Raw genomic sequence first — 13,553 nt, forward strand, 5'->3', positions numbered from 1 at the left:
CCCGGTCCTCTATAGGTAGGTCCTGGTCCTCTATAGGTAGGTCCCGGTCCTCTATAGGTAGGTGCTGTTACAGGATGTCCCGGTCCTGCAGTCTACCAGCTCAATTTCGAGTCTCATAGCAAAGGGTCTGAATACTTATGTTAAGTGTGGAATAAGTCAAGGGCTCTGAATACTTTCCGACTTCATTGTAAATCGTATTTATCCCGAGAGTCCTGGGAAATAAATTGGAAGTGACCATTTTTAAAGCCTTTAAAACCCAGATCTGGTCACTATGCCAGGGTTCTCCCCCAGATCTAGTCACTATGCCAGGGTTCTACCCCAGATCTAGTCACTATGCCAGGGTTCTCCCCCAGATCTGGTCACTATGCCAGGGTTCTCCCCCAGATCTGGTCACTATGCCAGGGTTTTCCCCCAGATCTAGTCACTATGCCAGGGTTCTCCCCCAGATCTGGTCACTATGCCAGGGTTCTCCCCCAGATCTTGTCACTATGCCAGAGTTCTCCCCCAGATCTGGTCACTATGCCAGGGTTCTCCCCCAGATCTGGTCACTATGCCAGGGTTCTCCCCCATATCTAGTCACTATGTCAGGGTTCTCCCCCAGATCTAGTCACTATGCCAGGGTTCTCCCCCAGATCTAGTCACTATGTCAGGGTTCTCCCCCAGATCTAGTCACTATGCCAGGGTTCTCCCCCAGATCTGGTCACTATGCCAGGGTTCTCCCCCAGATCTGGTCACTATGCCAGGGTTCTCCCCCAGATCTGGTCACTATGCCAGGGTTCTCCCCCAGATCTGGTCACTATGCCAGGGTTCTCCCCCAGATCTAGTCACTATGCCAGGGTTCTCCCCCAGATCTGGTCACTATGCCAGGGTTCTCCCCCAGATCTAGTCACTATGTCAGGGTTCTCCCCCAGATCTAGTCACTATGCCAGGGTTCTCCCCCAGATCTAGTCACTATGCCAGGGTTCTCCCCCAGATCTAGTCACTATGTCAGGGTTCTCCCCCAGATCTAGTCACTATGCCAGGGTTCTCCCCAAGATCTGGTCACGATGCCAGGGTTCTCCCCCAGATCTAGTCACTATGCCAGGGTTCTCCCCCAGATATAGTCACTATGCCAGGGTTCTCCCCCAGATCTGGTCACTATGCCAGGGTTCTCCCCCAGATCTGGTCACTATGCCAGGGTTCTCCCCCTGATCTAGTCACTATGCCAGGGTTCTCCCCCAGATCCGGTCACTATGCCAGGGTTCTCCCCAAGAGCCAGGGTTCTCCCCAAGATCTGGCCACTATGCCAGGGTTCTCCCCAAGAGCCAGGGTTCTCCCCAAGATCTAGTCACTATGCCAGGGTTCTCCCCAAGATCTAGTCACTATGCCAGGGTTCTCCCCAAGATCTAGTCACTATGCCAGGGTTCTCCCCAAGATCTAGTCACTATGCCAGGGTTCTCCACAAGATCTGGTCACTATGCCAGGGTTCTCCCCCAGATCTGGTCACTATGCCAGGGTTCTCCCCCAGATCTGGTCACTATGCCAGGGTTCTCCCCAAGATCTGGTCACTATGCCAGGGTTCTCCCCCAGATCTGGTCACTATGCCAGGGTTCTCCCCCAGATCTGGTCACTATGCCAGGGTTCTCCCCCAGATCTGGTCACTATGCCAGGGTTCTCCCCCAGATCTGGTCACTTTGCCAGGGTTCTCCCCCAGATCTGGTCACTATGCCCGGGTTCTCCCCCAGATCTGGTCACTATGCCCGGGTTCTCCCCCAGATCTAGTCACTATGCCAGGGTTCTCCCCCAGATCTGGTCACTATGCCAGGGTTCTCCCCCAGATCTGGTCACTATGCCAGGGTTCTCCCCCAGATCTGGTCACTATGCCAGGGTTCTCCCCCAGATCTGGTCACTATGCCAGGGTTCTCCCCCAGATCTGGTCACTATGCCAGGGTTCTCCCCAGATCTGGCCACTAGCCAGGGTTCTCCCCAAGATCTAGTCACTATACCAGGGTTCTCCCCAAATAAGATGAGTGCTGTGCCACCTTGTTGGCTTGGCTGCGCCACTATGTAAAGATTTCACAGCAAATTAAACTGATATTTAGTTACTATCGTAACTTCGCTGATGTGAATGATATGAATTGCGTAACATGCCGTTCATAAATTCTGAGCGTGTTCACGTTCCTCAAATAATTAAGGGCATTCAGCAGTAGGCCTAGACTATCTCGCCACAGAGCACGCTCAGGACGCGCAGAGTGCACCCCGAGTAGGCTACAGCTTTGTCAAATCATACCAACTTTGTATCGACAGTCAAACAAAGGTCAAATTACCAAAGTTGCTTATCTTGCTAGATATCCTCCTGCTAGATATCCTCCTGCTAGATAATCCTCCTGCTAGATATCCTCCTGTTAGATATCCTCCTGCTAGATATCCTCCTGCTAGATAATCCTCCTGCTAGATAATCCTCCTGCTAGACAACCTCCTGCTAGATATCCTCCTGCTAGATAATCCTCCTGCTAGACAACCTCCTGCTAGATAATCCTCCTGCTAGATAATCCTCCTGCTAGATAATCCTCCTGCTAGATATCCTCCTGCTAGATATCCTCCTGCTAGATATCCTCCTGCTAGATATTCTCCTGCTAGATAATCCTCCTGCTAGATAATCCTCCTGCTAGATATCCTCCTGCTAGATATCCTCCTGCTAGATAATCCTCCTGCTAGATAATCCTCCTGCTAGATAATCCTCCTGCTAGACAACCTCCTGCTAGATATCCTCCTGCTAGATAATCCTCCTGCTAGATAATCCTCCTGCTAGACAACCTCCTGCTAGATAATCCTCCTGCTAGATATCCTCCTGCTAGATAATCCTCCTGCTAGATATCCTCCTGTTAGATATCCTCCTGCTAGATATCCTCCTGCTAGATAATCCTCCTGCTAGATAATCCCTCCTTCTGCTAGATATCCTCCTGCTAGATAATCCTCCTGCTAGACAACCTCCTGCTAGATAATCCTCCTCCTGCTAGATAATCCTCCTGCTAGATAATCCTCCTGCTAGATATGCCTCCTGCTAGATATCCTCCTGCTAGATATCCTCCTGCTAGATAATCCTCCTGCTAGATATCCTCCTGCTAGATAATCCTCCTGCTAGATAATCCTCCTGCTAGACAACCTCCTGCTAGATAATCCTCCTGCTAGATAATCCTCCTGCTAGATAGAATCCTCCTGCTAGATAACAACCTCCTGCTAGATAATCCTCCTGCTAGACAACCTCCTGCTAGATAATCCTCCTGCTAGATAATCCTCCTGCTAGATAATCCTCCTGCTAGATATCCTCCTGCTAGATATCCTCCTGCTAGATATCCTCCTGCTAGATATCCTCCTGCTAGATATTCTCCTGCTAGATAATCCTCCTGCTAGATAATCCTCCTGCTAGATATCCTCCTGCTAGATATCCTCCTGCTAGATAATCCTCCTGCTAGATAATCCTCCTGCTAGATAATCCTCCTGCTAGATAACCTCCTGCTAGATATCCTCCTGCTAGATAATCCTCCTGCTAGATAATCCTCCTGCTAGACAACCTCCTGCTAGATAATCCTCCTGCTAGATAATCCTCCTGCTAGATATCCTCCTGCTAGATATCCTCCTGCTAGATAATCCTCCTGCTAGATAATCCTCCTGCTAGATAATCCTCCTGCTAGATAATCCTCCTGCTAGACAACCTCCTGCTAGATATCCTCCTGCTATAGATAACCTCCTGCTAAATAACCTCCTTCAACGGATGACATATCTCCTATAGTTGATAATTATACAAATAGCATACCGGCTCATAAATATGGATGACGAGTGGAAATAGTTTAAATATCAAGCTATCTACCCTCATACCATTTAGGGCTTACTCCAATTAGTCGATTGGTTGATTGTTTGGTAGATAGGCTTGTTGCCAACCAATATTTTTATTTTTGTAGAGGAGTAGCAAATACTCAGTCACCCTCGGCGAAGGGGAAATTGCTCCGCGGATGGGGATATTGCGGGGAAATTGCTCCGCGGAAGGGGAAATTGCTCCGCGGATGGGGAAATTGCTCCGCGGAAGGGGAAATTGCTCCGCGGATGGGGAAATTGCTCCGCGGAAGGGGAAATTGCTCCGCGGATGGGGAAATTGCTCCGCGGAAGGGGAAATTGCTCCGCGGAAGGGGAAATTGCCTCTTGGTCTCACTGTCAAGACGTTGTTTTCTCCCATGGGAGACCAGGTTTCACATCTGTTCTTCTTCTTCGTCTGCAGAGTTTGGTGGGAAGTGGAAGATGCTCCATTACTTTGCCAAAGACTTCTTCTCCCCTGTGCTTCCGGTGGGCTTTGAGGACCAGGGTAGTCTGGTGGTCTATGCTGTGTCTGACCTGAGCCACGACCTTCACCTCAGGACTGTGGTACGTTGACCCCTCTCGTCATTTTCAACACATCAAATAACTGTTTCTCAATACCACATTGAGTCCACACATTAAAAACACACAGAAACATGCCTGTTTAATACCCTATTTATGCATGTATAGTCAGATCCATAATTATTGGCAGCCTTGATAAAGATTAGCAAAAAATTCTGTATAAAATAAATCATTCAAATATTGATCTACAGAGCATTCGGAAAGTATTCAGACTCCTTGACTTTTTCCACATTTTGTTACATTACATCTTTATTCTAAAATGGATTACATGTATTTTTTTCCCTCATCTATCTACACACAATAACCCATAATGACAAAGCAAAAACAGATTTAAAAATATTTGCTAATTTATTTTAAAAAAAATAAAAAAACAGAAATACCTTATTTACATAAGTATTCAGACCCTTTGCTATGAGACTCGAAATTGAGTTCAGGTGCATCCTGTTTCCATTGATCATCCTTGAGATGTTTCTACAACTTGATTGGAGTCCACCTGTGGTAAATTCATTAAATTGGACATGATTTGGAAAAGCACACACCTGTCTATATAAGGTCCCACAGTTGACAGTGCATGTCTGAGCAAAAACCAAGCCATGAGGTCGAAGGAATTGTCCATAGAGGTCAGAGACAGGATTGTCTCAAGGCACAGATCTGGGAAAGGGTACCAAAAAATGTCGGCCCCGAATAACACCGTGGCCTCAATCATTCTTAAATGGAAGAAGTTTGGAACCACCAAGACTCTTCCTAGAACTGGCCGCCTGGCCAAACTGAGCAATCGGGGGAGAAGGGCCTTCCTTGGTCAGGGATGGTCACTCTTGACAGAGCTCCAGAGTTACTCTGTGGAGATGGGAAAACCTTCCAGAAGGACAACCATCTCTGCAGCACTCTACCAACCATGTCTTTATGGTGGAGTGGCCAGACGGAAGCCACTACTAAGTAAAAAGCACATGAAAGCCCGCTTGGAGTCCCCGGGCAGGCTAAGTGGATAACTATGTTCCCCCGTAGTCCCCAGGCAGGCTAAGTGGATAACTATGTTCCCCCGTAGTCCCCAGGCAGGCTAAGTGGATAACTATGTTCCCCCGTAGTCCCCGGGCAGGCTAAGTGGATAACTGTGTTCCTCTGTAGTCCCCAGGCAGGCTAAGTGGATAACTATGTTCCCCCGTAGTCCCCAGGCAGGCTAAGTGGATAACTATTTTCCCCCGTAGTCCCCAGGCAGGCTACATGGATAACTATTTTCCCCCGTAGTCCCCAGGCAGGCTAAGTGGATAACTATGTTCCCCCGTAGTCCCCAGGCAGGCTAAGTGGATAACTATGTTCCTCTGTAGTCCCCAGGCAGGCTAAGTGGATAACTATGTTCCCCCGTAGTCCCCAGGCAGGCTAAGTGGATAACTATGTTCCTCTGTAGTCCCCAGGCAGGCTGAGTGGATAACTATGTTCCCCCGTAGTCCCCAGGCAGGCTAAGTGGATAACTATGTTCCTCTGTAGTCCTCTGGCAGGTGGATAACTGCGTTCCTCTGTAGTCCTCTGGCAGGTGGATAACTGCGTTCCAACACCATCAGTGACAGAGTACTGATTGTAGACTGATGTATCTTGTTGTCAGGTTTCAGTCTATGAGTGGAGCAGTCTGGATCCTGTGTGCACTGTGGCTTCCGGATTGGTGCTTGTGGAAGGAGGAAGTGCTGAGGTCATCCACAAACAGCCAATCACAGCCCTGCTGGCGGGGTGTGGGCGCGGGAGCTGTACCCGCCTCACCTGTCTCCTGACCTTTCACCTTGAGGACGTCAACAGCCAGCAAGGTCCCATTAACCACCTCTTCCTCAGCTCACCCAAAAATACCCAGCGGATGCTGAGACCCAACATCACAGTAAGATGGACTGACTGGACACAACTAGTGACAATGACATCACCACAACTGACCTCACCGCATCATCATGAGTTCTGCTTCTAATTCTCTCATATCATATTGTCCGCTGGATCTCCTACAGGGTAGTCTGGGACGGCAGGAGGACTAATGTATATGCTGTTAGGGTAGTCTGGGGTCATATACAGCTTGTTACCCTCCCTGTCTCTCTGGGATGGCAGGAGGACTAATGTATATGCTGTTAGGGTAGTCTGGGGTCATATACAGCTTGTTACCCTCCCTGTCTCTCTGGGACGGCAGGAGGACTAATGTATATGCTGTTAGGGTAGTCTGGGGTCATATACAGCTTGTTACCCTCCCTGTTTCTCTGGGATGGCAGGAGGACTAATGTATATGCTGTTAGGGTAGTCTGGGTTCATATACAGCTTGTTACCCTCCCTGTCTCTCTGGGACGGCAGGAGGACTAATGTATATGCTGTTAGGGTAGTCTGGGACGGCAGGAGGACTAATGTATATGCTGTTAGGGTAGTCTGGGTTCATATACAGCTTGTTACCCTCCCTGTCTCTCTGGGACGGCAGGAGGACTAATGTATATGCTGTTAGGGTAGTCTGGGTTCATATACAGCTTGTTACCCTCCCTGTCTCTCTGGGACGGCAGGAGGACTAATGTATATGCTGTTAGGGTAGTCTGGGTTCATATACCCTCCCTGTCTCTCTGGGACAGCTTGTTATGCTGTTAGGGTAGTCTGGGGTCATATACAGCTTGTTACCCTCCCTGTCTCTCTGGGACGGCAGGAGGACTAATGTATATGCTGTTAGGGTAGTCTGGGTTCATATACAGCTTGTTACCCTCCCTGTCTCTCTGGGATGGCAGGAGGACTAATGTATATGCTGTTAGGGTAGTCTGGGGTCATATACAGCTTGTTACCCTCCCTGTCTCTCTGGGATGGCAGGAGGACTAATGTATATGCTGTTAGGGTAGTCTGGGTTCATATACAGCTTGTTACCCTCCCTGTCTCTCTCTGGGATGGGGGCAGGAGGACTAATGTATATGCTGTTAGGGTAGTCTGGGTTCATATACAGCTTGTTACCCTCCCTGTCTCTCTGGGATGGCAGGAGGACTAATGTATATGCTGTTAGGGTAGTCTGGGTTCATATACAGCTTGTTACCCTCCCTGTCTCTCTGGGATGGCAGGAGGACTAATGTATATGCTGTTAGGGTAGTCTGGGTTCATATACAGCTTGTTACCCTCCCTGTCTCTCTGGGACGGCAGGAGGACTAATGTATATGCTGTTAGGGTAGTCTGGGTTCATATACAGCTTGTTACCCTCCCTGTCTCTCTGGGATGGCAGGAGGACTAATGTATATGCTGTTAGGGTAGTCTGGGGTCATATACAGCTTGTTACCCTCCCTGTCTCTCTGGGACGGCAGGAGGACTAATGTATATGCTGTTAGGGTAGTCTGGGTTCATATACAGCTTGTTACCCTCCCTGTCTCTCTGGGGTGGCAGGAGGACTAATGTATATGCTGTTAGGGTAGTCTGGGGTCATATACAGCTTGTTACCCTCCCTGTCTCTCTGGGGTGGCAGGAGGACTAATGTATATGCTGTTAGGGTAGTCTGGGGTCATATACAGCTTGTTACCCTCCCTGTCTCTCTGGGACGGCAGGAGGACTAATGTATATGCTGTTAGGGTAGTCTGGGTTCATATACAGCTTGTTACCCTCCCTGTCTCTCTGGGAGGAGGCAGGAGGACTAATGTATATGCTGTTAGGGTAGTCTGGGTTCATATACAGCTTGTTACCCTCCCTGTCTCTCTGGGACGGCAGGAGGACTAATGTATATGCTGTTAGGGTAGTCTGGGTTCATATACAGCTTGTTACCCTCCCTGTCTCTCTGGGATGGCAGGAGGACTAATGTATATGCTGTTAGGGTAGTCTGGGTTCATATACAGCTTGTTACCCTCCCTGTCTCTCTGGGAGGTCAGGAGGACTAATGATGCTGTTAGGGTAGTCTGGGTTCATGGTGACCCTCCCTGTCTCTCTGGATGGTCAGTATGACTTCCATAGTGACCTTGTTCCCTCCCTGTCTCTCTGGGATGGCAGGAGGACTAATGTATATGCTGTTAGGGTAGTCTGGGTTCATATACAGCTTGTTACCCTCCCTGTCTCTCTCTATATCTCTCTCTTAGGGTAGTCTGGGTTCATATACAGTGACCCTCCCTGTCTCTCTGGGGTGGTCAGGAGGACTAATGTATATGCTGTTAGGGTAGTGTTACCCTCCCCTGTCTCTCTGGGGTGGCAGGAGGGTCTGTTATACTTCCATAGTGTTACCCTCCCTGTCTCTCTGGGGTGGCAGGAGGACTAATGTATATGCTGTTAGGGTAGTCTGGGGTCATCCATAGCTTGTTACCCTCCCTGTCTCTCTGGGTGGTCAGGAGGACTAATGTATATGCTGTTAGGGTAGTCTGGGTTCATATACAGTGACCTCCCTGTCTCTCTGGGACAGCAGGAGGACTAATGTATATGCTGTTAGGGTAGTCTGGGGTCATATACAGCTTGTTACCCTCCCTGTCTCTCTGGGACGGCAGGAGGACTAATGTATATGCTGTTAGGGTAGTCTGGGTTCATATACAGCTTGTTACCCTCCCTGTCTCTCTGGGGCGGCAGGAGGACTAATGTATATGCTGTTAGGGTAGTCTGGGTTCATATACAGCTTGTTACCCTCCCTGTCTCTCTGGGAGGTCAGTATGACTTCCATGGTGACCTCTCTCTCTGGATGGTCAGTATGACTTCCATAGTGACCTCTCTCTCTCCCTCTCTCTGGATGGTCAGTATGACTTCCATAGTGACCTCTCTCTCTCTCTCTGGGTGGTCAGTATGACTTCCATAGTGACCTCTCGCTCTCTCTGGGTGGTCAGTATGACTTCCATAGTGACCTCTCTCTCTGGATGGTCAGTATGACTTCCATAGTGATCTCTCTCTCTCTGGGTGGTCAGTATGACTTCCATAGTGACCTCTCTCTCTCTCTGGGTGGTCAGTATGACTTCCATAGTGACCTCTCTCTCTCTCTCTGGGTGGTCAGTATGACTTCCATAGTGACCTCTCTCTCTCTCTGGGTGGTCAGTATGACTTCCATAGTGACCTCTCTCTCTCTCTGGGTGGTCAGTATGACTTCCATAGTGACGTCTCTCTCTCTCTGGGTGGTCAGTATGACTTCCATAGTGACCTCTCTCTCTGGATGGTCAGTATGACTTCCATAGTGATCTCTCTCTCTCTGGATGGTCAGTATGACGTCCATAGTGACCTCTCTCTCTCTGGGTGGTCAGTATGACTTCCATAGTGACCCCTCTCTCTCTCTCTCTCTCTGGATGGTCAGTATGACGTCCATAGTGACCTCTCTCTCTCTCTGGATGGTCAGTATGACTTCCATAGTGACCTCTCTCTCTCTGGATGGTCAGTGTGACCTCTCTCTCTCTGGATGGTCAGTATGACGTCCATAGTGACCTCTCTCTCTCTCTCTGGATGGTCAGTATGACTTCCATAGTGACCTCTCTCTCTCCTCTCAGGCCGAGGTGCAGCAGGACGAGATGGGAGGATACACCGTGACCCTGCAGTCCTCTGCCGTAGCAGCTTTCGTATGGCTGGATGTGGGGGACGTCCCAGGACGATTCGGCACCAACGGATTCCTCATGGTCACCAGGAACAGAACAGTCACCTTTAACCCCTGGGGTCCCACCAGTACCCAGCAGCTAGCCCAGGCACTGACTGTTACGTCATTGAGAGATGTGTACTGACTATCTTGCGTATCAAATGGCATGCTATACCCTACATAGTGCACTACTTTAGACCAGAGCTCTATGGGTTGTCCACTATATAGGGAATAGGGTGCCATTTTGGACGTACTTACTGAACCACTACCCAGTACCCAGGAGTTAACCCAAAACCCTCTCCCTAACCTCTCTGAGATGAGTACTGAGACCTTCTCCCTAACCTCTCAGAGATGAGTACTGAGACCCTCTCCCTAACCTCTCAGAGATGAGTACTGAGACCCTCTCCCTAACCTCTCTGAGATGAGTACTGAGACCCTCTCCCTAACCTCTCTGAGATGAGTACTGAGACCCTCTCCCTAACCTCTCTGAGATGAGTACTGAGACCCTCTCCCTAACCTCGCTGAGATGAGTACTGAGACCCTCTCCCTAACCTCTCTGAGATGAGTACTGAGACACTCTCCCTAACCTCTCTGAGATGAGTACTGAGACCCTCTCCCTAACCTCTCAGAGATGAGTACTGAGACCCTCTCCCTAACCTCTCAGAGATGAGTACTGAGACCCTCTCCCTAACCTCTCTGAGATGTGTACTGAGACCCTCTCCCTAACCTCTCTCTGAGATGAGTACTGAGACCCTCTCCTTAACCTCTCTGAGATGAGTACTGAGACCCTCTCCCTAACCTCTCTGAGATGAGTACTGAGACCCTCTCCCTAACCTCTCAGAGATGAGTACTGAGACCCTCTCCCTAACCTCTCAGAGATGAGTACTGAGACCCTCTCCCTAACCTATCTCAGAGATGAGTACTGAGACCCTCTCCCTAACCTCTCTGAGATGAGTACTGAGACCCTCTCCCTAACCTCTCTGAGATGAGTACTGAGACCCTCTCCCTAACCTCTCATAGATGAGTACTGAGACCCTCTCCCTAACCTCTCAGAGATGAGTACTGAGACCCTCTCCCTAACCTCTCTGAGATGTGTACTGAGACCCTCTCCCTAACCTCTCTCTGAGATGAGTACTGAGACCCTCTCCTTAACCTCTCTGAGATGAGTACTGAGACCCTCTCCCTAACCTCTCTGAGATGAGTACTGAGACCCTCTCCCTAACCTCTCTGAGATGAGTACTGAGACCCTCTCCCTAACCTACCTCAGAGATGAGTACTGAGACCCTCTCCCTAACCTACCTCAGAGATGAGTACTGAGACCTTCTCTCTGAGATGAGTACTGAGACCTTCTCCCTAACCTCTCTGAGATGAGTACTGAGACCTTCTCCCTAACCTCTCAGAGATGAGTACTGAGACCTTCTCTCTGAGATGAGTACTGAGACCTTCTCCCTAACCTCTCAGAGATGAGTACTGAGACCCTCTCCCTAACCTACCTCAGAGATGAGTACTGAGACCCTCTCCCTAACCTCTCTGAGATGAGTACTGAGACCTTCTCCCTAACCTCTCAGAGATGAGTACTGAGACCTTCTCCCTAACCTCTCAGAGATGAGTACTGAGACCCTCTCCCTAACCTCTCAGAGATGTGTACTGAGACCTTCTCTCTGAGATGAGTACTGAGACCCTCTCCCTAACCTCTCTGAGATGTGTACTGAGACCCTCTCCCTATCCTCTCTCTGAGATGAGTACTGAGACCCTCTCCCTAACCTCTCAGAGATGAGTACTGAGACCCTCTCCCTAACCTCTCTGAGATGTGTACTGAGACCCTCTCCCTATCCTCTCTCTGAGATGAGTACTGAGACCCTCTCCCTAACCTCTCAGAGATGAGTACTGAGACCCTCTCCCTAACCTACCTCAGAGATGAGTACTGAGACCCTCTCCCTAACCTACCTCAGAGATGTGTACTGAGACCTTCTCTCAGAGATGAGTACTGAGACCCTCTCCCTAACCTACCTCAGAGATGAGTACTGAGACCCTCTCCCTAACCTACCTCAGAGATGTGTACTGAGACCTTCTCTCTGAGATGTGTACTGAGACCTTCTCCCTAACCTCTCAGAGATGAGTACTGAGACCTTCTCCCTAACCTCTTAGAGATGAGTACTGAGACCCTCTCCCTAACCTCTCAGAGATGAGTACTGAGACCCTCTCCCTAACCTCTCTGAGATGAGTACTGAGACCCTCTCCCTAACCTCTCTGAGATGAGTACTGAGACCCTCTCCCTAACCTCTCAGAGATGAGTACTGAGACCCTCTCCCTAACCTCTCAGAGATGAGTACTGAGACCCTCTCCCTAACCTATCTCAGAGATGAGTACTGAGACCCTCTCCCTAACCTCTCTGAGATGAGTACTGAGACCCTCTCCCTAACCTCTCTGAGATGAGTACTGAGACCCTCTCCCTAACCTCTCAGAGATGAGTACTGAGACCCTCTCCCTAACCTCTCAGAGATGAGTACTGAGACCCTCTCCCTAACCTCTCTGAGATGTGTACTGAGACCCTCTCCCTAACCTCTCTCTGAGATGAGTACTGAGACCCTCTCCTTAACCTCTCTGAGATGAGTACTGAGACCCTCTCCCTAACCTCTCTGAGATGAGTACTGAGACCCTCTCCCTAACCTCTCTGACATTAGTACTGAGACCCTCTCCCTAACCTACCTCAGAGATGAGTACTGAGACCCTCTCCCTAACCTACCTCAGAGATGAGTACTGAGACCTTCTCTCTGAGATGAGTACTGAGACCTTCTCCCTAACCTCTCTGAGATGAGTACTGAGACCTTCTCCCTAACCTCTCAGAGATGAGTACTGAGACCTTCTCTCTGAGATGAGTACTGAGACCTTCTCCCTAACCTCTCAGAGATGAGTACTGAGACCCTCTCCCTAACCTACCTCAGAGATGAGTACTGAGACCTTCTCCCTAACCTCTCAGAGATGAGTACTGAGACCTTCTCCCTAACCTCTCAGAGATGAGTACTGAGACCCTCTCCCTAACCTCTCAGAGATGAGTACTGAGACATGAGAAACCCCAAAACTCTCTGTCAGTTGGATTCGACAATGTTGTGTGTGGGATTTGTTGTAAATAAGATACAAGTGAAGGAATTTGCATTAATAAAGTAAATGGAGATATATTTTGTACGGTTTTATTTTGCTATAATTTAGATTTGTCTATTTCAGACTACAAGGAAAGTCCAATGTTGTGGGTAAGGCTTTACATACACTAACTAACTAATGTAGACCAATAGGTCTAGGAGCCTATAGTAAATAGGACTACTGTAGGTCATTGGGTCTAGGAGCCTATAGTAAATAGGACTACTGTAGGTCATTGGGTCTAGGAGCCTATAGTAAATAGGACTACTGTAGGTCATTGGGTCTAGGAGCCTATAGTAAATAGGACTACTGTAGGTCATTGGGTCTAGGAGCCTATAGTAAATAGGACTACTGTAGGTCATTGGGTCTAGGAGCCTATAGGACTACTGTAGGTCATTGGGTCTAGGAGCCTATAGTAAATAGGACTACTGTAGGTCATTGGGTCTAGGAGCCTATAGTAAATAGGACTACTGTAGGTCATTGGGTCTAG

General features: G+C 49.0%; 1 protein-coding gene across 2 annotated transcripts in view; it reads left to right on the forward strand.

The window, feature by feature from the left end:
- The window catches only part of manba (mannosidase, beta A, lysosomal), a 50,285-nt gene extending 37,183 nt beyond the window's left edge, over nt 1-13,102 (forward strand). Inside the window, exons 15-17 of one of the 2 annotated variants that reach the window (XM_065004433.1) lie at nt 4,256-4,398; nt 6,014-6,209; nt 9,843-13,102. In XM_065004433.1, the coding sequence (XP_064860505.1) occupies nt 4,256-4,398; nt 6,014-6,209; nt 9,843-9,997 (494 nt within the window). In that variant the 3' untranslated portion in view covers nt 9,998-13,102. Of the gene's footprint in view, nt 1-4,255; nt 4,399-6,013; nt 6,278-9,842 lie in introns of both variants that reach the window. The other variant, XM_065004432.1, reaches the window with a different exon arrangement.
- Nucleotides 13,103-13,553: the final 451 nt, after the last annotated feature.

This window comes from Oncorhynchus nerka, linkage group LG18 (genome assembly GCF_034236695.1).
Source record: "Oncorhynchus nerka isolate Pitt River linkage group LG18, Oner_Uvic_2.0, whole genome shotgun sequence".
NCBI classification, from domain to species: domain Eukaryota; kingdom Metazoa; phylum Chordata; class Actinopteri; order Salmoniformes; family Salmonidae; genus Oncorhynchus; species Oncorhynchus nerka.